General features: G+C 34.5%; 1 protein-coding gene across 1 annotated transcript in view; it reads left to right on the top strand.

The window, feature by feature from the left end:
* PTBP3 (polypyrimidine tract binding protein 3) overlaps positions 1 to 26,406 on the top strand; it is an 88,932-nt gene that overhangs the window by 62,115 nt on the left and 411 nt on the right. Inside the window, 9 exon segments of the mRNA XM_027839071.1 lie at positions 983 to 1,129; positions 5,087 to 5,251; positions 10,754 to 10,864; positions 12,803 to 12,977; positions 16,731 to 16,808; positions 19,566 to 19,705; positions 20,386 to 20,419; positions 20,984 to 21,076; positions 23,801 to 24,017. Coding sequence (XP_027694872.1) covers positions 983 to 1,129; positions 5,087 to 5,251; positions 10,754 to 10,864; positions 12,803 to 12,977; positions 16,731 to 16,808; positions 19,566 to 19,705; positions 20,386 to 20,419; positions 20,984 to 21,076; positions 23,801 to 24,017 — 1,160 coding nt within the window.

Below are 26,406 nucleotides of genomic sequence, written 5' to 3'. Positions count from 1 at the left end.
TTGTATGTTCTGATCTTATCCCTAGAGTTATACTGAGTTAGATGATAGGTTAAATAGCCTCCTCAATAGTTGTCCCTTTTCAGCCCCTAATGCATTATTCATTTACTGTTTGACATTAGTGTTTATTCATTAAAAAGATTAAGAATTTTAACTTGACTGAAGTGGCTCCATATGAGAAGGTATTCTGCTATGATTTGTTATTGTCATTTGCATAGCTAGTTATTTCAGGGGTTTCCAATTGTTATTTGGGGGAGGAGGGAAAGTATGGGATTGAAAGGTGCCAGATAGTGAGGGGGTGCTGATGGGGAAATTCTACTGGCAGATTACAGGGAACAGGTGATGGATATTCAGGATATGCCAGTTCCCACCACCATTTCTACCTCAATTACTTCTGGTCGTTATTGCCTTCCTGGCAAGAATTCCAGGACACAAGGAGGGGCATACTAGCAGCCCTCTCCAACTTGAAGACAGGTTTGCTAGTCTTCCAAAGGCCTTTTATTAAATGAAAGGTCAGTGATTTATGTATTTAAATCACCATTTTTGCAAGAGCTTTACAATGAAGGTATTTAACTTCTCCCACCCTCCGAAACCAAATAAATAGTAGGACTAGGAAATAATATTATTCTTATCAATTGGGCAACAAACAGATTCCAGTCATGTGCGATTCCATTCACTGGTTCCTAAATTTAATATATGGTGTGAAAGATATCTCAAATATTGGTTTCTAGTTAGTAAATTGCTCGGCAGTGTAACTTTCACTATACATTTAAAAATAATGAATTCTGGAAAAGTTTTGGAAATGAAAATTGTTATGTTCTTTATCAAATTATTGTGAACATTAGGTTTTAAAGAATAGTTCCTGAACCATAAACTAAATTTGTTTAAGATCTCCTGTGTCCTGGTAACCTTAATAAGGAGAATGAAATAACAATGATTTTATAATGTGTTGCGAATTTTAAAATTTGTTTTGTGTTAATTGCAGGCATTTTTAGAAATGGCTTCTGAGGAAGCTGCTGTTACTATGGTGAACTACTACACTCCAGTTACTCCTCACCTCCGAAGTCAACCTGTTTATATTCAGTATTCTAATCACAGAGAACTTAAGACTGACAATCTACCTAATCAAGCAGTGAGTATTAAACCCTTTCACTTTTAAAATATTAATTAGGGCATATGGCATTAATCTAATTAAAATATATTTGAATATTAATTGACTTTGAAAAGTAGGAAGCTTGAATGTGACCTTCTGCTAGATCCAATGTTCAGGTATAGGGAAATATGAGGAAATAATGTTTTTAGAAACATAGTTGAATGATTATATGACATAAGACTGTAGAATTTTAGAGCTGGAAGGAAGCTAAGTCGTTTTGTCTTCCTCTCCCACTGTCTACCTTATATCCCCCTGCCTTTTTTTCCCCCCTCAAATAAGAAACTCAGAGAGATTGAGATTGGCTTATATTTTCACTACTTATTAATTGAACTTAAAACTATCTTGTACCTTGTTATTATTAAATTATTCAACCCTTAAAATGTATGTGTAGGCTAGAGGTCGCAAAATAGACTCTCACATCCTTTTTATATTTTTGTTTTGTTGTTGTAAATCATATTTGGTACAGTGCCTTAAAATTTTTCTTCCAAGGATTTATTTAATTAAAAGAAAGTTGAGTTGATTGCACTTATCTTAGAATATTTGTGCAATCTTCTTAGTCACTGATACCTCCATCTGAGGAGAGAAAGAGGCTTTTAGTTAGCTTGTATGCCAGATGCTCTATCTAAGATAGTTTTTCATATCATAGGTGGCTTAGGGAAAAGAACTTTGGACCTGGGAGTCTGAAAAATGCGTCCCAATAATGACTCAGGCACTTATTAGCTATGTGACCGTAGACAGATCATTTCCCCTTTGGACATTAGTTTCCTCATCTTTAAATAAAGGGATTGGACTTGATGATCTCCAAGGTCCTTTCCAGCTCTAAATCTATGATCCTGTGATGGGAGTTTCTGGATATATTCTGTCCTCTACCCTGTATACACCACTACCAGGTGAGCTTTCTCTTGTAAACAAACAAAAAAGTTAAACAAAACTGGGGATATAGTGACTATATTTGACAACATATATAGCATAGCATATCTATAGCCTTACTCACCTCTTCAAATAAGAAGTGCATTATTTCATCTCTTCTCAGGGCCAGGATTGGTCATTACATTTACATAGCATTTGTCTTCATTTGGGCATTCTTTTCTATTGTTGTTGTAGCAATTTTTTATATCATTTTATTGGTTATTTACTTTGTGTAAATTCATTTGACCTCCGCACATTTTTTTAATTTCTCATTTTTATAGTATACAACAACATCATAATACTCTCTTTTGCTCAGAGATAACAGTTTATTCAGTTCTTTCCCAAATGATGGATGCCCACATTATTTCTAGTTCTTTGATACTATATATAAGAACTGCTATGAATATTTGATATATATATATATATATATATGGGACTATTCTTTGATCTTCATAAGGTATATGTCCAGCTCTCATAAATACTTAATGACTTTTCTTCGTAATTGCAAATTGTTGTCTAGTTTGGCTGGATAGATTCGTTGCTCCATCAACAGTGTATTAGTTAGTGTTCCTGACTTTCTATAGCCGCTCCAGCATTGACATATTCAATGTTTTGTCATTGTTGTTGATCTTTTTGGTATGTAGACTGTTAAACTTACATTTATTTAGTGATTTGGAGCAATCTTTTATACAATTGTTGATAGTTTCCAATTCTTCTTTTTAAAACTCAAAAACTTCAGTGTGTTGGACCTAGAGTTAGGAAAGTCTCATTGTGAATCATGCCTCATGTAATAATAGACAACTTTCTTATCTTTGAAGCACGAGTGATAACTTCACTTGCCTCTTGCTCAGGCTTGTGAAGATAAAACAAGACATCTCCCCCAGAGATTAGAATGATTATCATTTATTCTTTTAAGAAGGCTGTAAACCCTAGGTATGCTGTGAGGCCAAAGGTAGCAGCTGTAACTTCGAAGCATGACAGATACTTTGTCATAATGTAAACATAGAATGTTTGGAGACTCGTTATATGGTATATATTTTATGTGATTGAACACTGTGTCACTGGAAACTGTTTCTTAGATTAGCAGCTAAGTTTTGTAATATAGGCAGTTTTCTTTGGCTTTCCTAGTAGCTTATCAGCCCGTCAGGAGAAATCCTTAAATGAAGTGGTAAGGACTCTTCAAGGTGTTCAGGAAGAGCCTTTTCCCAATTCATTTTTACATTTGTAGAAGAATTTAATCCCTCTTGTGTTTCTGATGTAATGTAATACAGAATGTAATTATACATATAAAATATAATAGATTATACCAGTGAAGCCGGAATTGAATCTCCTATGTGATGAACCAGAAACTCCATTAAGTAATGACAGTAAATTTCTAATTGCTATTACCTAATTTTTTCTCAGAAGATTTCATTAGTTATCTACTTTTTAGGAAAAATATTCTTTGTATTTTTGGATTGGTGGAAATTTCTTTGTAGTGCTACAACAATTAGTCATAAAGGGAAGAATGTTCATTTGCCACAAAGAAGTTTGAAAGAATATGGTTACAAAAGTTTGAGAAAAATAGAGTGCTTCATGTAATGTGGCAGAATTTTTTTAATGTGACAGTATTATAGATTATTTTAAACATTCTGTGTTCATGATTTGATTTTTTCAATAAGCATTTGCTAAACATAAGTCCTAGCCATTTTTAACTTGTTTTTGAGAGGCAGTGTGGTATGATGATTAGAATGCATTAAAAGTGAAGAGATAAAGATTTGATTTCTACCTGAGATAGTAGTATTGTGACCATGGGCAAGTCCCTTGGCCTCTATTTTCCCCCTATGTAAAACTAGGGTAATAATACTCTCTTATTTCATCATGAGGAATGCATTTTGAAAACCTTAAACTGCCACAGAGAGGTGAATTGCTATTGTCCTAGTACCACCTCTAATCTTTCCATTTTGAAGGTACCATTTTTATCTTTGAGGTCTTACCAAGAGCATTGAGTGCCTAAAAAATTGTGTAGATTTCTTCTGTATGTAGTTGCTCAAGTCCAGCTATTTGTTTAATTGATTCCTGACTGCAACTTAAGTGCCTTTTCTACTTTTTATGTATTGTACATAGAATGCTGAGGAGGAATTGAAGCTAAATGTGTTGCTTGAATTATCACTAATGAAAAGAATAGATTATTAGATTTTGAGGTACTGAAGGGCAAGGACTATCTTCTGCCTTGCATTTAGTTGATGCATAATAAATGCTTATTGATTAATTGATTGTCTGAATTATTTTTTTTTAAATGTTTTTTCTAACTCATAGCCATTTGTTGTCTTCTCAAGAATAATCTGGGGACAGCTAGGTGGTGCAGTAGATAGAGCACCAGCCCTGAAGTCAGGAGGACCTGAATTCAGATGTGGCCTCAGACCAAACATTTGACACTTGCTAACTGTGTGACCCTGGGCAAGTCACTGAACCCCATTGCCTACAAAACGGGGGGGGGGGGTATCTGGCTTGGTTAGGCCTCATGCTAACTTTTCTGCAGCTTCCCTCTTTTTTTTTTTTTTTTTTTTTTTTGGTTCAGCGATACTAGTGGTGACTTTCCATGTCATTGGGTAGGCCCCGGATATACTCAGAAAGTTACCAAGGAGTTATTTTAAAGAAATTTCATCATTTCTAGCTTTCTTTTAAAAGTGATGTGTACTGAAATGGTAATGAAAAATAATGAAATGGCTTAATTGGGGTCTGGTTAATTGAAGTTTTACTTTACCTTTAATTTATAATGGAATCTTTAGTTTTAAGACTATTTTAGTCCTCTAATATTTAAGATTACTTATGTGAACTAAGTAAGAGGAAGTATTATCTTTTTCTAGATTCCCATTTTACCTTTAGAAAAAATGAATCAATATATTAATCAGAACTCAGATGGGCCTAACTTGCAAAAAAAAAAGTATACATTAAACTACCTTATAACAATTTCTGCTTTACTTCTGTGTTTGCATATTTGATGGCTGGATTTTATAAGAATTCTCATTTTGGATTGTTTGATAGCGAGCTCAAGCTGCCTTGCAAGCAGTGAATGCTGTCCAGTCTGGAAGTCTGGCCCTTACTGCAGCCCCAGGCAATGAAGGTGGAGTTCTTCCTGGGCAAAGCCCTGTTCTTCGAATAATTGTGGAAAACCTCTTTTACCCTGTCACTCTTGAAGTACTCTATCAGGTAAGGAGAAATAAGAAAGAAAATAATGCTCAAATCTGACTAATTGCTACTTGTAGCAGTTATTTCACTATATTTAAAAAAAAACATTTTATTGCTATTTTTTCTCTTTTTAAAGAAGTTCATTATTTCTTCACAGTGACACCTCAGCAGAACCCTCCCTTTAGCAAAAACTTCAGCTAAACAAAACAGACACATAGATTGGACACAGTTGAGGTCAATGAAGTATTTATTCTTCAGGTATCTGAAAAAAGACACAATACCAAAAATACAGTATTTATGTTTTTTATTACTATGAAAAAGAACAAATGAAAATATCAGTATTTTAATCCTTTTCTCTACTTTCTCATTTATATATTTTTTTTTGGGAGAATAATTGACATTCATTGATGGCATTCTTGATTAAGGGTATTAAAAAAGAACAATCAGATTTTCATAAGCGTTTTTCTGCAGTGATTGATGTCTTTGGCACCACAAAATTCACTAGAAAAATCGAAGGATATAAATTCTCAATGTATTCATTGTTGGCTGTAAAAATGCATTTGATTGAACTTGAGGAAAATGGCAAGACTGACATCCAACAAGGTATCTGCTATGCGTATGGTCAGAATTATATAAAATTCCTTGAAAGCTATAACAACCCTGATAACTGTTCAGTGTTCTCAAAACAGGGAAATGTATACTTGCCAGAGGAAATTTCTACTGCTATTGTGGAGATACATCACAGAGTCCAACTTGAGGAAGGACTCCCTATAAAGAGTGAGGTCCTCGAGACACTTTTGTTTGGAGGTGATATTGTGCTGATTGTGTCAAGCCTTGGAATATTGCAGGACCAATCAAATCCGTTGTCTTTCTAAGTATATTGGCCTAATCATCAACATAGGGGAAAACCAAGTGAAAAAAGAATGTCTGTTTTTCCATGATAAACTGTTAAAAGGATAACCTGTAGAGCTCCTCCATCATCATAATATATTTTAGATAGTCCCAATGAATAGTGAGTGGGGCCAAGAATATTAAAGGATGACAGGAGCAGGTTGAGAAGTTGGGAAATTGCAAAGTTCTTATAATGACCCCAAACTTCTTGGAAAAACAAAAGGCTTATGTTTTCAAAACTAATATTCCTCTAGTGGTAATCTGTGGCTTAAATTCATGGAACTAGATAGCCTCAGAAGAACTGAAAATGAGGATCCCCCAGAGGGCAATGGAAGAACACTTAGTAGGTATGAGCAGGCTTTAATGCATTACAGACAAGTAATTATGCTGGATAAATGGTATGAAGGGTATCATCAAGGAAATGTCTGATTGAAAAGAAGATGGACTGGTCACATGTTGAGAGTATGGGATAATTGATGGAGCCCATGTGTTCCAGTTGTAAACTCATGATGTCAAGGGAAACTACCAGTAGGACAGGGATAAGACTCACACAGGATGTACAGGGGAGGATAGGTTGTAATTTTTATCCCTGGAGTTTGGTATCCACATTGATGGGAGTCATAGATCCATTGGAATTTGAATATCAAAATATTGGAATTGTGGTAATACTAGTTATTAGTTATTTACCTATTTTCCAAGTAATTGCAAAGTTCAGACAATTTTGAAGGAAATTTTAAAATTGGTTAGCTGTATTAAATACATATTCTGGTGATCTGTTTTGTTAAGTAGCATCATCAACATTTTTTGAATAACCCATCTGATGAATTACAATGTATTAGGGACTCTGTCTCATTTGCAGTAACTATACATTTTATCAGATGTTGCTTCCATTGTAAAAATTTATTTCCAATTCATAATAAAAACACTGTTAACTTAGTAAATAATACATAATCATAAACCTTTTTCAAAGATTGCTTGTCCATAGTACTACCTTCAGGGAAACATGGTTTCAAAAGCAGGTTTCACTATGGTTTTTTTGTGTGTGTCAATGTGAATTTATTTTTATACTTCATATTTTTCACGAAGTTGTTTAGTTATAATTGAGATATATGTGTGTGCACGTATATACACACCCGTATACATGCACACAGTTTATATATGTATATGTATGTGTGCATGTATAAATAAATTTGGATTGTAAGTTAGGTCCAAACTAGAATTTTATTTTAATTTGTGGAGGATTGCAAAAATATAATCCACAAACACTCCTACCCTTCGCTGTAACTCTGAGTCAGCAATATCTATGCTATCCTAATAATATTGTGCATTTGGCTTTCTTAGGTGTAGCATTATGCTTAAAAGAGACCAAATCATTTATCCTTCCATATAAAATTAAATGGCATCTGAAAGTAATTATGGTGACATTTAATTTTTAAAAATCAGTAATACTAGTAATATAGAATTCTGTGTTTCTTATAAAGCTTTTGTAAACAAGTTGTTACCATGGTATTTATTATTGTAAGAAATGTTTTAATCTGTTAAGCCCTTTATGAGTAAATGCCAGTAATCTTTTTTCTTAGCAACTTTTGCCAAATTTTACCTAAAATAAAATAGATTACTTTCATCAAGTGTTTAATCTTTAATATGTAATCAATCCACTTTTTATCTAAAATAACAATTATAAGATATACTTAGGTTTTGTGAGTACATAGATTTATGTACTGAGAAGCAGTGAAATAAATTTGTTGGTACAATTAAAGTAAAATATCTCCAGCATTTAAAAGGAAAAATTCTTACAATTAACACATTTGGATGATTTGAGACCAAATTTATTTTGTATAAATGAATAAGCTACAATGTGCCATAAAAATAATGCCTGAAGCTTCTATTAGTATAATACCAAATTAATAATAATTAATTAGAATTGAGAAACCATTCCTTCCCCAGCTGTTAGATTTCCTCAAATCCTACCATTAAGTTTCCTGTTCAGGAAATGTGGTTCTACAGGCTGTTATTGCAGGCTCAGGGAATGTGAATCTGTTGATTGTTGGCAACTAAAATGACCATGCTAACGTTTGGCCAGGGTGGTAAGGTTTTCCCAGTGTTCTAGAAATGGCAGTGGTGGTGGTTCCCTAGGTGTGAAAAGCATGTGGCAAAAACTGTTAAGATATAGTAGTGTGTGTGTGTCTGTCTGTGTCTGTGTCTGTGTACATATATCAGGAAAGACTCTTTCCCAAGAAATGATAGGTGTTTTGATGTCTGAAGAGCCAGAACCCTTCTATTTTAAATATGCAAAGCAGTGTTTTTCTGCATTTGCCAGTACTTAACCAAAGATAATCAGAAATGTAATAAAACATTTTTTCATGGATACATGCACTTGAAGGAATATTAACTAAAACTTAAGAAGCAAATTCATTATCTGTTAGTTGTTGATTTTTGTCAATTTTAAAAATTCTAGATAATTTTAGATCTGAATTGTCACCTTTGCATTATCTTCAAAAACAAATTTTTGGTCTGATTGTATACCTGTGGGATGTTACTTTCTTTAAGAAACCAAAGCAATGAAATGAATAAAAAAGAACTCTTCCATATGAGGATTTAGCCATCAGGCTCATCTTTCTACCAGTATTAGAATTCCATGTATTCAATATTCGATACCTTTGTATAGCATGTTTTCAGCTGACATCCTTAGAAGAAAAGTTGCAGTAATTATACAAGTTTTAAAATGAATTCATGCCAAATATAGGAGGGAAGCTACTTCTTTCCATTTTGTTAAAATTAAGCTGGAATTTTTTCATATTTGCCATCACTAGAAACACATTTGAAATGATAGGTTATAAGCTCCTCAAAAGCAAGAATTATTATTTTTTCATCTGTTGTTGGTGGTGTTTCTTTTTTTATTCTTTTTTCTTTTTATCTTTTTTCCCTTCCCATTGCATGCTAGATATTTGACACAGATTTATGAATATATGTATTTTTTATCTTTTTATCCATAATACATTTTACTTTAATACTTAGAAAACTTTGACTATTTAAGACTTAAAACATAACTTATATTCTAAAAAAGCTAGATATTTTTGCAATAATTTTTTTCTTGATATACTCTTTTCACTCACCCAGCAAGTATCTTCAGTTGTTCCCTACTTAAAGTTTCCTTTGACCCAGCAGTTTTTGCGTAACTATCACCTTGTTTCTTTGCATTTACTTTTAAACTCCTTTAGTAAGGGGAGACTACACTCAGTACTTTCATTTCTTCACCAGCATTCATTCTTCAATCCTGTTCACTCTGGCCTTGTCCACCACCACAGTTAAGAGTTTTTTCCCACTGATCCACTTATTACTAATGCAGTGAATGGCCTTCTTCTGTCTGCATCCTACTGTACTTAACCACTATAGCATTTGATTTTTTTGATGCCCCTGATTCCTGATATTTTATGGTGTACCTTCCTTATTTGCTGGTTTCTCATCTTTCTCCTCCTTAAATTTAGCTATATCCACTAATATTCTGTTCTTGACCCTTTGATTTTCTCCCTATATACACTTTTTATAGTTCATCTCGTTTACTCCAATGGCTTCGATCATCTCCTAGTAAATGATTCCGACATCTGTATCTCTGACCCAGAGGTTTAGTTCCATAGTGCCAGTGGCTTGTAGGATATCTTCACCAAGATATGCCTTTCAGGTCTTAAGCTCAGCCATGGCCCAATCAAATAATTCCCCCCCAATCCCACCCAAAAAATAACCAAAACAAAACATGCCCATGTCTCATTGTTAACTTATGTTTCTACTGATATCTCTGTTTTTCTAGTGACTCTGCTTGGAAACTTGGAATCAACACTAACTCATCCCTCTTCCCCTGTTTCTGTCCCTCCACTGCACATCCTTCCACCCCCATCTAGTTATTTGTTAATCATTCTTATGTCACTCCTCTACCACTGAAACTACTTCAGGTCAGATCCTACTTTCATTTATCTATTGATCCTTTGCCAGCTTCTCTAGCCATAATCTTACTTATTTCTCTTCATAAACTTATGTACATATTTGGGCACTGTAAGCATGTAGGGTTTTTTGTTCTTTAATTGTTCCTGTATTCTTTCTCGTCCGTGTGATTATAAATTCCTCAGAGGCAGAGATCATGGCATATAGCTTTCATATCCCGTTTTGTATTTTTTTGGTCCTATATTATTCATGTTGTAGGTGCGCAGTATATCTTTGCTTAGTTGAAATGAACATCAAGACAGCTCCTTTCCTGTTTATCTTTTAGGGACAACCTGAGAAAGAAAGAAAATCATAAGTCATAGCAGCTAAATCATAAAATGCCCACCTCCCGCATTCTCCTTTGCCATAAGGTTATACAGTCAGTCATTTCCATTATATTCAACCTGTAATTTACTCGTGTTGCTCTGAAATCACCAATTTCCTTTATGTAAGAGCTTTAAAAATTTCTTGCTACGCTGGGTGTGATTTTAACACATTTTCGGCCCAGGTTCTTACTGGAGGAAGCTTTCTAGTTTTAAAATAGTGCTTTGTAGCTGTTACTAACATCACTTTCTTAAGTAAAGAGATACCCACAAATCACAGTGTTTCAATTTTTTTCCTGTACTTAATCCAAATTTGTAATTTTTCTTTCAGATTTTTTCCAAGTTTGGAACAGTTTTGAGGATTATCACCTTCACAAAGAACAATCAGTTTCAGGCCTTGCTTCAGTATGCTGAGCCACTGAATGCACATTATGCCAAAATGGTAATCGTGACCAGAGTTGTTTAGAATGAATAAGAAAAAAAGATCATTTTATTGTTTCCATTTTATTACATTAGAATTATTTAATGTCTGTATGATATGACATTTGCCGTTTCATGGTTTAGAACTTTAATCAGTTTGACTAGAATGTTATCTCTGACAGTTTTCCAACATTTCAAAGTAAATATTTAGGTAAATTTTTATATTTAAACAGATATTTTAGTTCTTGCTGGAAGTGTTTTGAGTTTTTTTCTGTTCTTTTTTTGACGCATTTTTTGGAAATATATTAAGATAACATAATTTGAAATATATCACAATTATACATATGCACATATAGCTATATATGTATATATAATGTTATTTCATGTAGTTTGATGGAGTTACAATTAATTGTCAAATTTGGTAGTCTCTGATAAAAATCTTCCTACCCTTGGGCATAGTTGATGAAGGTTGAATTGCAGCACTATTCAAGTACATTGAGAAGACAGCTTATGTTTGATCTTATCCTGGTAAGATAAGATATAGAACTAAGAGGAATAAGAGGATCTGGAGTAAGGTAGTTGTAGATATTCATCTATGTATATTAAAGTATGCAGTGCTTTACATCTAATTTGTGCTGTACAATTTTTAAAGGACTCATTTAACTTTGTGAGATAAGCACAGTATGCCTGCTTTATTAGTATATTTTCAAAATAATTTTATTTCAGAATATTGTCTACTATATTTTAGAAATATTATAGAAATGTTCATATGGTTACTTAAGTTACAGGTATATCGCAGATTAAAAATTAGTGACTTCTTACACTTTGCTATAACATAACATCATTCCAAAAAAGGACTTAGTGTATAATCACATTGATTATGAAGCAGCATGTTACATAATTGAAAGAGTGCTTGATTTGAAATCAGAAATATCTAACGACCTTTTGCAAGTTGTTGGACCCATTTCTGCTTCTGTAAAATGAAGGGTTTACATTAAATTTTCTCTAAGAAAGGAAGGAAGGAAAAAATATTTATTAAGCACTTATTATGTGTTAAGCACTTTACAAATATTATCTCATTTGATCCTTACAACAACCCTGGGAAGTAGGTGCTGTTGTTATCCTCATTTTTCAGTTAAAGAAACTTAGATAGAAATGACTTGTGCAGGCTCACGGTGCTAATAAATGTCTTGACACTTGGGCAGATCTGAAGCCAGATTTGAACTCTGGTCTTCCAAACTCCAGGCCTAGTTAGGCTCTATCCCCTATGCTGCCTACTTGTATTTTCTAAGGCCTCTTCTAGCTGTGAATCCTATTAACACTCCTTCAGGAAGTTACTTTTCCTGTTAATAGCTAAATCAAGTAGTATGTAATTGTGCTGTAAGCTACAGAAAATCAAAGAATGGAAAAGTAGCCTTTTCTCATATTTTGAGATTTCCCCATTATCCAAAGTATTTTAAAGACTCTTCAAAACAAGAAAATTCTGTGGCAGAATAATTTAATTTGAATATTATTTAATTAGCATCATTAAAATTAAGAGTGAAATGGCCTGTGGAATTTTATAGTATCATATATTTGGAGTTGAAAGGGACCTTAAAGGTCATTGAGTCCAACCCCCTCATTTTAAAGATGAGGAAACTGTGTCCTAGAACAGTTAAGTGACTTGCCCAGGGTCACACAATTTTTGTCTTAGAATAGGGTTTGAAAACAGAACTTCTCACTCCAGGTTGGAGCTCTGTATACTGCACAATGCTTCCTTTCAACAAAAGAGAAGACTTGTTACATTTTGGGGGGACTAATGGAGAGGGGAGTGGTTAATAGAAGAAGAAACTGAGGCTCACAATAATTGAATGGTAACATACGGCAAGTAAATGCAATTCACATTTTTTAAAAAGACAATTTGACATGCTCATTTTGTAATACTACCCAAAAAATCAGTACCTTTCTTCAAATCCTTTAGGCTCTGGATGGCCAGAATATCTATAATGCATGCTGCACTCTGCGTATTGACTTCTCCAAGTTAACCAGCCTTAATGTGAAGTATAATAATGACAAAAGCAGAGATTTCACTCGCCTTGACCTTCCTTCTGGTGATGGCCAGCCATCCATTGATCCTACTATGGCTGCTGCTTTTGGTACGTAATTCTTTTCAAAGTCACAAGTGAGGTGCATGCCTTAATAACTGACTGATAGTTTTCTTTACCTACTGGCTTTCATATCATTTTGAAATTAAAAAAAAAAATTAGATGAGAAACATCAAGTGATATGCTTGAGAGTTGACACTTAGTGAAAATGTATACCTGAAATCTTTTCTTTCATATTAATCAAACTGGATTTATTAAGATGTCTACAAACAAAGGAAGAAACTATATTAAAGTATTTTTATAGGCCACTCTGGATTTGATATTTCTGAGTATAGTTGGTTTTTCAGTTGAAGTAATTTAATTTCCCTATTTAAATAATCTTTGATTTTTTTTCAGGCGGCTTCTTGATGTAAAAGGCCTTTGTTTAAAACTAAAATCTAGCACAGGTGGAGCATTTTGCTTACCAAATTATTAAAATTCCTGTTTTATTTGAAAAAATTTTTTAACATCAGTATTTTGGGATCTCATTTGCCAGAGTAAATCCATTTATGATAGCTGCTTCTGTAACAAATGATGATAGAAAGTAAGATTGCAAATCAGTAAATAATATTCATATTGTCTGAATTAATGAGCTAGTGCTTGTATCACAAACACATGATGTCCTAAGATTTTAAAAACATTATGGTAGAATTTTGGTAATACAGATTTTTGTGTTGTGTATGTTAAATTTTATTTTTTTTTTGTAATTCCTACATTATATCTAGTCATTGAAAATCATGGTTATATCTTAAAGATCCATATTTCACCATGTCATCACATCTCTTCTCCTTACAACTACTCTCTGCCATCATCCTGTGTTTTTTATTTTGCTCATCCAGCCTAGCATTCCTAAAATTGTTAAAGACTCTTTGAAAGGTCCTGTGGGAAGGTAGCATGGTAAAGCAGAAAGAGTCGTTCTCAGAGTCTGGGAGGACTTCTTTTCAGCACCTCACTCTGATCCGTGCAGATTACATGACCTTGGGCAAGTCTTAGTGCCCATGGCAACACTTCAAAACGTTGTTACAGAAAGGTTGCATATTGTATTAGTAGAGGGAGTTTCACCCATGGAAGTTCCATAAACATGAAATCATGGGTCTAGAAAGAAACAAGAAATATAACCATTTGATACATAACTAGAATGTGATATTTGGGAAGAATGATTCCTTTTCTTTAAAGAAATCAATAGATAGGTAGAGTGTCTAGCAGTTTCGGTCCATGAAGGGAAAAATGTGGTTATAATCAAGGGAGAAAAGCCGTCAACCAATTTATCTGTTCACTAATACACTAGGAAGGATAGCAAGTATCTTTTAAACTTTAAAATTTTTGTCTGCTTTATTAGTTTTGCTTTTATTTGAAAGTTTGTTTCATCTATATTCTGGTGGACATTCTTTTTAAAGAAATCTTATGTCCTAAAAAAAGGAAAATAATCAAGACAGTTGCCTTAATTTAGGATTTTCATTGTTTTAGTTTAAATAATAATAATAATAATAATAATAATAACTAGTATATCTTGCTTTAAGAATATAACCTCATTTGATGGTCACATCAATCCTGTGAAATAGATGCTAAATATTATTATTACCCCCTATCTAAAGGTGAGAAAACTGAATCCAGGAGACGTTAAATGACTTGTCCAGGGTCACACAGCTACTTTAGTGTCTTAGAGAGGATTCAGACTCAGGTCTTTCTAATGCCAATTCCAATATTCTCTTCACTGTGCCACCTATCAGCCTTTCCCACAGACAAGTAGCTGTAACATACCCAAACTCTTGTGTTGACAGGTAACAGCATAGGAGGCGCTGGAGACTTTAGGCTCCAGCTTCTAACAGGCTCACTCTTGATCTGGTCAGACAGGAAGACAGCTTCAGAGGGGTTAAATAAGTTTACTCTATTCTAGTCTAGTCTTCTCAAGAGAGTTGCTGATAATGGGAGCTCTAATCACACTTCTTGCAGGGGCAGGTGAGAATAGGAGTTCAACTCCTTATGTCCCCTAAAGCCTCAATGGGGCCAGTTGAGGCAAACACACAGATTCCTCCCAATCCTTGAAGGGGGCCGATCAAGGCAGGTACATGGATTCCTCTGTGAGTTATCCAAATCCCAAAATAGATTCCCCCTTACTGACCAGTGCCCACTTGCTTTTATAGGGCCACAGACAAAAAAGGCATCATGCCAACTTTAAGCTCACAGGTTAACTTTAGCAATATCGTCATGACCTAGAACAGCACAGGTGTACATTATGTCACCCCTATATCTCTACTGCGACTACCCAGTAGAAGTTGTTTTCAACCATAATTCATGGGAAATATTATATAATACCTGGAAACTAGAGATTGTTATGGTCATGGAACCTGGGAACTAAACTATAAGAAAGAATAACAAAAATCCACCTTACGCACACTAAAATCCACCTTACTTATACCTTGGCGTGTGTATCTTTGTTTTTTTCTATTTAAGAGAAAGAGTGAGTATTCTAAGTTTATGATGTCGTATTTTTACATAAACATGAAAATTTTGGAGAAATTATTTTTTTATCTTTGTTGACAAAGGCAGTTCTTGTGAAATATTGTCCAGCTGATAAAAACTTTTCTTTCAAATAATTGTATAGTCCACAAGAATAAAATTGCCACAGGGAATTTTATATTTATAACCTCATATCTTTATTTATGAGGTTTCCCCTTTCCAGCATTCCCTCTTCCCCCCTCCCCCCTCCCCCCATCCTTCTCTTTACATCCTTTATTAAGCTTTCTCTAGCCATCAGTAGTCTTTCTCTTTTAACCCGTTAACATCTGGACTACACCTCTCCTTTGGCACTCACCCTCTGTCTATCCATTGTCAAACCCCAATTTATTACAGAATCTGTTTTAAGAAAGAAACAGATAAAATTAAGGTGCATATATCCACCGTTTAATTTCTGTCAAGCTGGCTTAACATGCATTGCATGGGAGTTCAGTCCAAAACTGGGCCCCCCTGCTCCGTTTGGGATTTAGGGGTACAGGGTTATATGCCCTGTGAAGAGTAGGTGTTCCCAAGGGATGCCAATCAACTCTGATTGGGTGGGTTATATTAAAATAAGTCTTGAGTATGTGACTTAGTTCACTATCTTGGTCAACAGGAGCTGGTATCACCAGCCAGAGGAACTACCATCTCCAGTCTTAGAAATCTGTCTCCACCCAAACCTGAGTAGGATAAAATTAATTCAGGCCTGGGTTGGAGTTTGACCAAGATATGAAGATTCAGTGCAATCTCGTTATCAATAATGTCCTTCTGAAGAACCTTGGACAGAAGACTTGGGGGAGCTGGGAGCTCTGAATCTCCAAGACAAAGATTGCCAAGAGAAATCATTTTTCACACTTACCTATCTTTTGATATATTGCCTTGTACTGGGTTTCCTGTTATGCACCTAGTCTGTCTTTCCAAATAAATTATAAACTTTTTAGAGTTAAGTCCCTCTCCAGTCACTTAAAGTTTTCCCTTACCATACATAGAATGTTCAATAAATGGTAGATTTCTGACCTAGCTCATCAGTGCTTTTTTAACAGAAAATTTAGCCGAATTAAATTAGTAGTAGTGACTGCCTGTCACGAATCACATAATCTTCTACACCTGGCAGCTGAGGTTGGTTACCTCCACCAGAGTCTTCAGGTGTAGCAGTACCTTTAGTAAGAAGTAGATTGTAATAAGTAGATAGTAAAAAGTAGATTGTCACTGCTTTATAATATTTCTGCTAACAGTCTTATGTTTGCTTTTGTTGTTTTCTTCTATTAGGTGCACCTGGTATAATTTCCTCACCATATGCAGGAGCTGCTGGATTTGCCCCTGCCATTGGATTTCCTCAAGCTACTGGTAAGTTTATTCTTGAATTGATACCCAGATTAAGAGAGTTATATAAATTAAATTATAGGAGGTATACTATAGTTAATCTTCTTATATATATATGTATATATATATTCACATTTGCTACTTATAATCATTGTATTTAACTTGGACCATCTACACATAGCTTACCCTTGGGACTCATTGAATGGCCAACAGTAGGTCCCAGGCCAAGCCCTACTTGGTCCTTGTTTGAACCCTGATTGGCTCAGAATGAATGTAAATATCAATTGTTTCAGTTTTAGGCAGAAACCCTGAGGATCTTCCCCTCCCAGGTGGATTTTTAAAATTTTTTAAATGCATTTTTGACCAGGTAAAAAGACCATTCTCTGCCTCAGTTCTTATTAAGCCTTAATCACTGAATTTGCATTGCCTCGGTCAAACTGAGACCTGTTAAAAACCTTAACTTAAAAAGGCCCACTGCCCTGTAGGCCATCTCCAGTTGTCCTGATCTATATCTGGCCCCTGGACCTAGATGGTTCCAGAGGAGAAAGTGAGGCTGGTGACTTTGTACAGGCCTCCCTCACTTAAATCCAATTCATTTGCATGTCATGGAATCACCTGCCTGATGTCATGGTCCTCTTGGAGAGCAAAGATCAAACCGCAATCCTTGCGTCTCTTCTTGCTGCATTGTTGTCTTCAGCAGCGTCCAGGGTCTTTCATTCAGATTCTGGGTGGTAGGAGCTGATAAGTCAGCTTTAGGAAAAGATCAGATTAGCACAGATAATTGAGGATTGATTACAGCTAGTAGTCTTAAAAGTTATAGTCTCCATTAACATTAGTGTAATAGTTCTCATTGTTTGAATTATAGCACCAGAAAACCATTTCTGTCAGTGGATTTGGAAAAAAATGCATGAATGCTTGTCATATGTTTCTGAGGGAATATTTTGTCCATCTAGGGGTTATCATTTGGTGAGAGAGATTTTTTGGTCATTAGATAGAACCTTGTTTATCTTTCCCAAATATTATATATTAAAATTCCCTATTTTAATTTAGGAGAAATGAAATTAATCTACTTTCCCCTCCATGTACTTAAAAAGTGACATTAATAGTAGTGGTTGCCTGCCTGATAGTTGGGAAATCATGGATATTTGTATGGCTAGGATTGGCTCTCTCAAATCTTAATCTAGATGATGTGTGTGGTGCTCAACACTTTTCTTACATTGCAGCAATTCTGAACTGATTGTGATACAGTTTGCTCTTTCTTTAAATAGCTAAATAGAACCTTTCCACAGTGTGGCCAAGGCCAAGGCCAAGGTTTTTCCTGTCACTGGGCTTCATGTAGCTATTGAAAGGTACAATCTTTAAATCATTTTAAACAGGAGTTGCTGAAATGCCACACTAACTTCTACAGCCCTTCATTTCTTCCCCAGTGTTAAAGTTGCATAGTATAGTAATCTTTCATGCCTTTTCCTTTCATTTACGAGAGGTCTGGCCATTGGGATTCAGACCATTTTAGCAAAGAGGCAGAAGGAATTTTGTTTTTTGGTTATATTTTTAAGTATACTTATCATATAGAAGTAATGTGTTATCTTGCTTCTTTCTAAATCTTTTAGTAGTTACAATTGGAAGTTTGGTTTGAGGAAAATTATACTTGAGAACCTAGAATTAATGAATTGAGGAATTAGCTTATTAAATGAAGTTTTGAGATGAAAGCATTTTGGGTCTAGTGTTAAAAAATAGTCTTTTCACATTGTGAATACCAAGGCAAAAAAAGGAAAGGAACAAAATTACAGTGTTGACATTATAGGATTGGAAAAATTCAAACTTCTTATGCAGGTAAACAGTCTTCTTTTTACCAGTTTTTTTAACAGACTGGATAATTTTTGTTCTGAGAAAAAGTTGATGGAAATTAACAATAAGATGAAAATAACTTTACAGAAGTTTACTTTTTGGATAAATTTGTTAAAGTAAATATTTCAGAAAGTGCTGGGAATAATGGTATTTTATATCTTCTTCCTAGATAGTACAATAGTTTGCTCTTTCTTTACAGGTGAGAATAGGAGTAGAACTCCTCATCCCCTAAGCCTCAATGGAGGCCAATTGAGGCAAACATTTGTGTATTTCCCTTATGTGTATTCCTATTCCCCACTTACTGACCAGTGCCCACTTGTTTTATAGGGCAACAGACAAAGAAGGCATTAAGTGTGGCAATTAAGTGTCTCTCATTTGGAAGAGAATAGACCCAATAGGAGGCTACTTTTTGAGCCTGTACTTCTGATATCTCCTATGCTTGGAACATGTCTGCTTCCCATCTACATCTGTTGAAATCCTTTTTTCTTGAAGAGCCATTTAAGGTGCCACCACCCTCAGGGAAAGTTCTCTGCTTTACAAGCCCACCTTGGGCAAGATCTGAAAGGGATCTGAAAGACCCTTTGAATTTCTTAGAGTACTGTTAAGGATCTCTTCTCCTATGCCTCTATCACATTCTACTGTGTATTATACTTTTTCTTGTATATGTCTGTCCCCCTGAGGAGATTGTTAGCTCTTGCAGGTTAAGAGACCTATGCACTGAAATGTAGAAATGTTTGTTCAATGAGGTAACCCTGTAAGGCTTGACCCTCAGGTCCATCTATTGAGAAAGAAGTCAACAAATGATGATGTTGTTAAGACCTTACTGTGTTTACGTCCTTATTTTATTTGGGGTATGTGTCTGTGTGTTCTCTGAAACTATATTAATGTTCCTGATAACTAGAAAAATGAAATATATCTGACATTTTTGTAAAGGTCTTTCAGTTCCAGCTGTTCCTGGAGCTCTTGGTCCTTTAACCATCACAACCTCTGCTGTCACTGGAAGGATGGCAATTCCTGGGGTTCCTGGTGTACCCGGAAATTCTGTTCTGCTTGTCAGCAACCTCAATTCTGATGTGAGTTGAAAAGCAGTGTATATGTAAGAAATTCAAGAACTGTGATAAATCAAATTTTTTTTGGTAGAACATGTCAGAGTTTATGTTCTGATGATCTAATGGCCACCTCTAGGCTATAATAAAGCACCAGGGTAGGACTTCAGTTGGACAGTTAGGTATGTAGGTCATAGCTAAGGAAACTATGTTTTGATCTCTTAGGAGTTGGCTCCAAAATTATTCTTCATGTTTGAAAATAAATTCATGTAAAATATACCCACTTATCAAATGCTATTAATAGGTATCTACTCCTGTCGAAGAGATCTGAAGGGACTTTGTTTCTGTTAAAGTTTATTTTCTTTTTGCAAGTAGTTTACAGTTAGACTTAAAATTTGCATCAAGTTGAGGTTTTGTGAAATGATTTTATTGTGCTATACATAGAGCCATGTTGCATTGATTCAAAATTGGAAACATGTTTCAAGAAAAAATTATTTTGTTGTAATAATGAGCTTTTTGAAAGTTTGTTACTATGACAATAGTGGCTTAGGTAAGGATGAAGAATTTTGGAGAATACCTCTGTGTTTTGCTGGTTTCATTTTAATTGAATGTATTCACATATAAACTTTGGCAGATTTTTAATAACTTCTTTAAGCATTTACATTTGAGGGAAAAATAAGTAAAGCTTGTGCTTTTTTTAAAAATAGGCTATTACACCACATGGACTTTTTATCCTGTTTGGTAAGTTCATTTTTATTACTTTTAATAATAAAGCTTAAAATTGAGAAACTTTATGCACAATATTATAGATGTGGTAGACCACCTAACATCATTACTCATTTGTTTGAAAAACTGGATTTGCACTAACATTTTAGACTTCATTCTTAAAAAAAAAAATAAGCATGTCATTTGTTTTAATTTCAATGGCATATGACAGAACTGTTGAGAGAATCTACTGACATGGAGGAGAAATATTATAGTAGAAATGGTAGGATGACTATTGTTAGTTGAAGGATAGCTTATGAAACAGTAGGATTGTTTTGATTTTATTTAGCCAATGTATAGAATCTATTATTTGTATAACTTTTTATAGTTATTTTTGTTGTTTAGGATATAGTAGTGTTTCATTGTATTTAAAATTTTTGAGTTTCTTGGAAATAGAATTAAGGTGGATGACATTCTAAAATTATGTTGTAGATGACCAGTTAGATAAATTTAGATTATTTAAATAAGTTTATCAAAAGAAATTAAAGTTTATATCAACATGTACTGAAAAAGATGATTTTTAAAAAAAAATTTCCACAGGGGTGTATGGTGATGTACAGCGTGTGAAGATTATGTTCAATAAGAAAGAAAATGCTTTGGTTCAGATGGCAGATGCAAATCAAGCTCAACTAGGTAATAAAATGGATTATTTTCATTTATTTGTGTTCATTGTGGAGCTGGTTTCAAATATAATAGCGTTAATAGTGCCATTGTACAAAATTATAGCATCATATTTTGCTTTTTGGTTTTGTCTTACATAAATCTTATTTGTTGTCATGGCCTGTATACAGGGACTTTAAGAGCAATCTTGTTTAATTCCTACTCTACAGGAATGCTTTCCTTCCACAGCACTGGGAAAAGTGGTAATCAGTCTCTGTTTAAAGAAAGCTAGTGAAGTCAATTAGCCCATCGCACTTGGGGGTGTTAGAATTTTTAGGTTTTCTCTTGCATCCAGCTCAAGGCCATGTGTCTTTAGTTTCTACCTTTTTCTTCTAGCTTTAACCTCTAAAGCCATTTGGGAAAATGTTAAACACTATTCTACCTGCCAACCCATCAGATACTTGAAAAAAGCTATCAAGCCCATGTTAAGTCTTCTCTTCTACAAACTAAACATCCTATTTCCTTTAGCTGATCCTCGTGGTCTGTATGACCAGTGGTGTCAAACTCAAGGAGAAATAGATACAGACTGCATATTGATTTATTTTGTTAAACATTTTCCAGTTACATTTTAATAGGGTTCCAGCATCACTAAGAAGTTTTGCAGGCTGTTTGACACTTCTAATTGCTCTTTAGCTTCTCAGTGTCCTTTCTAAAATGTGGTAACATTTTATGCACAGTATTATAGATGTGGTAGACCACCTGAACTATCTTCTGCTGTGTTCTGGATACTGTTCTTCCCTTATACTTCTTGAGATCTGAACTAATTTATCTCCATGTAAATTTTTTGCTATTATTTAAGGCTTTGACTGAAGGTGATGATTTTTTAAAGCAAGTTAAGATCAATGAAAGTGATTTCCCTTTTTAAAAATTTGTAGAAGTATTTTATTGACTCTTCAGTAGAATTTAATTAGTATGATGTAATTTATAATAATTCCTCTTTTTCGTAGTAACACAAAGAGTGGTAAGAAAAAAATCAGTCTTCTACTGGTTTCTTTTTATGGAAAGATTTTCTTCAATTTTAGTATTCAGAGAAAGAGTTCTTTACCTAAATTGTTTATGTATTTTTGTTTATAAAAGCATGATTTTTGAGAGCAAAAAGACCTGTGATACTACCTGAGAATACTTGTTATTGATAAAATGTTGCTTAAAAACCTTTTGCATGTGCTCAATAGTGCAGCAAACTATGATTGCAGAGCTTTTTATCTGAATGTTAACATGGAAGAAATTTCTTTCATGAAAGGAACACACTATTTTTTCCACTTCTTATGTTATCACTAAAAGGTGGGATTGTTATTAATAACAAGAAATTGTTGAAGTAGCTGCCTTTAGTTACCATTGTTAAATTCTGTTCTATAAGTTTAAAGTAAGGAAAAGGACATTGTTTTCACCTACCTCAACTTTAAAAATCATCACTCCTCAGTCAAAGCCTTAAATATAAATGATGTGAGACAGATTAATTCAGCTTGTAACAAGTACAGCAGTGCTAAAGAGACCATGTCTGTAGTTATCTTGCTAATCAGTTTGTGGATGACAAAATTAGAAGACAAAATTGGTAATCAAAAATAGTGTAGTTTTAATCTCAATGTTATTTTGGGTAAAAATTAAGGTAGAATTCTAAATAGAGAAGTTAATCCCACTGTACTATCCTGTTCAGACCACATCTGGAGCTAGCATGGAATTGTGAACGAGAAAGCATTATGTGCTTAATATGTGCCAGGCATTGGGGATCCAAATAGAAAAAGCATGGCAGGCCATTACCTTCAAGAAGCTCACAATCTAATTAGGGAGACAACACATAAGAGACATTTTGGCTCCAGAGCCAGTGACATGAGAAGGCTGGAGATCATAAATCCTTCTCACTGGAAAGAGTAGAGTTGGTGATTCCTTTCTCTTGGAAGGGAGTGGGAACCATGTGATGAGTCAAGTAGACTGGAGAGATTTAACTTCTAGTAGAGAAGACTTAGCAGTTTGGCTCAAAGCAGGGGGTGGGAGGGTGGGGGTTTAATAGGGCAATCATCTTGAAGTAATGCTTTGGTTGTTATATGGAAGAATCATTAAATTTCTTCTGTGTGATCCAAGGACCTATATAAGTAGAAGTTAAAAGGAGAGTGGTGTTTCAGTTTAACAAAAGAAAGAAAATTAGATCGTAGATTTAGAGCTCGAGGGAACCATAGAGGTCACCTAATCCAGTTCCTTTATTTTACCAGTAAGGAAATGAGACCCAGAGAGTTTATGATTTGTCAGTAGCTCCCACAGATGAAAGAGGCAGGATCACTTGTTCTCTGACTCAAAATCTAGCATTGTTTTCTATAACACCATGTGCCTGTCTTCTAATAGTTAGTGACCTGCCTTAAAATGTAATGAAGTGCTTTGAAAAGCAATTCCTCATTGTGGAGGTTTTCAGAGTGTTAATGAGATAATTTTAGGAGAGGATTTCATATATTCATCAAGAAATTGAAGTATATGACCTTTATTGGGTCTTCTAATGCTGGGATTCTTTGAGGCTATACTTAATTTTGAAGTAGCTTTTTTTTTATGCTTTCAAGATCAATGTATACATTTTGCCACATCTTCATTCTGCCGTATACACCCTTGTCCCTCATTGGGCAAAGATAGACCATTTATATTGATTTTGACAGGATATGGCTTCAAACTGTTCTCATAGCTGAACTTGATTTTCTCCTCCCCTAATGCTAGCCATGAACCACCTGAGTGGACAAAGACTTTATGGAAAGGTGCTTCGTGCTACTCTGTCAAAACATCAATCAGTCCAGCTTCCTCGTGAGGGCCAAGAAGACCAAGGTTTGACTAAAGATTTTAGCAATAGTCCTCTACATCGTTTTAAGAAGCCTGGTTCTAAGAACTTCCAGAATATCTATCCACCATCTGCCACCCTGCATCTTTCTAACATCCCGTATGTAGCTAATTGCTTGTTTACTTGGTTTATTTATGAAGTGCCAGTTTTAAATGTAGTTGAAGAGTTGATAAACCCTGAAATTGCTTCTGGGAGATCACTTATCTCAGTCTTGAATTTCTTATAGCATATTAAATGGTATCTTGAAAATATTGTTTCATAATAAACAAAATAGGTTGTGAGGTTTGATTTTTTTTTTTAAGTGTTCAAATCCTTTTGTTTAATTTATTTGCAAAATGATTGGGGCATTGTAGGATCCTGAGATAGTTAATCTCTTGGCTCAAAAAAAGCATAAATTTTTTTGTTTTAGCCATATTTTTCTGGTGGTACATATCTATCGTTCTGAGCAAATAACCATCTCTCCCCATCCCCCCAAATCTATAATATATTGTCAGAATTTAGTTACCTCTTTGTCATCAACTAGCTTGATTAGCATAGAAACTTTGATATGTTACCACTGTATAGGTAAGGTAGACCAGTGTTTGCTTTCAATTGTCCTTTTCTTATATTCCACTCATTTGTTCTTGAATAATTTGAAACCCAAAACCTTTTTTAGGCTCTTTTTTTCAAAACACATTCCAAAATCATTCTCCTTCCATCTTATTCAAGTGTATTTGATTTTAAAATAATGTGATACATACCCTTTCAGCTGGAGATAGGTTAGTGAATTTAGGAAATTTAAAATTTTCAAGTTTGAGCCAAATTGACCTTGAAATTTCTCTTACCCTGCACTTGAAAAGCCAGTCATTTAGCTGAAATTTCTTCTGTCTCCTAGCACTCAGCAGAGTGCAATATACATAGTAGATACTTAATAAAATTTTGATGAATGAATAAAATATTCCATTTCTTTATAACTTATAGTGATTGTATTTTTTCCTCACAAAAGAAGATAGTTATTTTTATCTTTAAAAAAAAATTTAAGTATGCTTGCCTTTTAATAGAATTACATCTTATTTTAGTAGTTGCTGAAGTGTTGTGACCCTGGGCAAGTCACATCATCTTGTTTCCTCATCTGTAAATGAAGACAGTAATAATACTTAGCTTATAGATTGTTGTAAGGATCAAATGAGATGCCACATAAAGCATTTTGCTGAATTTAGTGTTATTAATTAAAGCTATGATTCAGGACTCTTAAGCATCTGCCAAGTGCCTTGTCCTGTGTCAGTAGTCAGTAAGTTTTTGACTTAGTTGCTACTTTCAAAAAAATTGATCAGGGAAGCAAAATTAATGTGTATAAAATGTAGCCTAGTGTTGATTAAAAAAAAAATCTGTGAAGGAGGAGGACTAGAATTTTCACCTGGATTTTGAAGGATGGATAGGATTTTGACAAGATGTGGATAGGCTAAAATAGAATCCAAGTTGAGCAAATGTATAAGGGTAAGAACGAACATGATCTTTTAAGGGGACGGTCAAGAGATTGTCATGATTAGTGCAGGGCATATTTATGTTGATCAGTTACTGGGAGATATGGTTGGACAAGTAAGAAGAGACCATGTTGTAGAAAGGCCTGAACATCAAGATGAGTCTGCATTTGATACAGTAGGCAATTGGGAGCCATTCTGTGTTAATGATTAGGAGAGTGATGGTATAAAAATATCAGTGAAAGGTATGATTTATTTTTACAACTTTGTTTTAGCAAAATTGTTCAGACACTGCTATGCAAGAAGGTTTAGAGTAGAAGACTAGAGACAGACAGGAAGGCCATTGTCCTTCAGGAAAGCTACTTCATTCATTCATATCCAAGATGCCATCACTTGCAATAGGGCATTGGGAAGTAGGAATGAAGAGGAAACATCTGTAAGAGATGATGAAGACTTGATCATTAGGACTTAGTGATTATTTTTACAGAATGAAGTAGGGAGAAAAGTAATTTGTAATTCTGAGGTTTTGAGCTTGGAAGACAGTGAATAGTACTAGTAGCAGAGATATGAAAGTCAGAAAGGGACAAACATTTTGGGGAGCAGATTAATTTTTTTAAAAGTAAGCTGTGAGTGTGGAATTAGTGGTAAGACATTAAATTTGAAATAGAAGGCAGCTGGAGAGGAAACATAGAAAAAGAATGATAGCCAGAGATAGCTTTGGAAGTAATAGTGTTGATAGTTAAAGCTCTGTATGAGTAGATGTGGTCCCTATAGCTGAGCTTAGGAAAAGAAGCTTAGAGGGAGAAAAATTAAACTTTCAGGTATTTGCACATTTAAGGGGTGAGGAGAAGACAGAAAACGAGCAGTCAGTAAAATTTTAGAGAAGAGAGAATTTCAAGAAGGAAGAGGGAGTGGGTTTGTCAGGGGGGAGGAAACTGAGAGTCAAGCTGAATGATCAGTGACAAAGCTAGAGACTATGTTGGCAGAAGCCTGAGGTCAGGATGCAGTTAACAGTGTTTAGTAGTGAG

The sequence above is a fragment of the Vombatus ursinus genome, unplaced genomic scaffold (assembly GCF_900497805.2).
Source record: "Vombatus ursinus unplaced genomic scaffold, bare-nosed wombat genome assembly UNPS02014832.1, whole genome shotgun sequence".
Lineage (NCBI taxonomy): Eukaryota > Metazoa > Chordata > Mammalia > Diprotodontia > Vombatidae > Vombatus > Vombatus ursinus.
The sequence above is the reverse complement of the archived record's forward strand: the minus strand, read 5'-3'. Positions and strand labels throughout refer to the sequence as shown.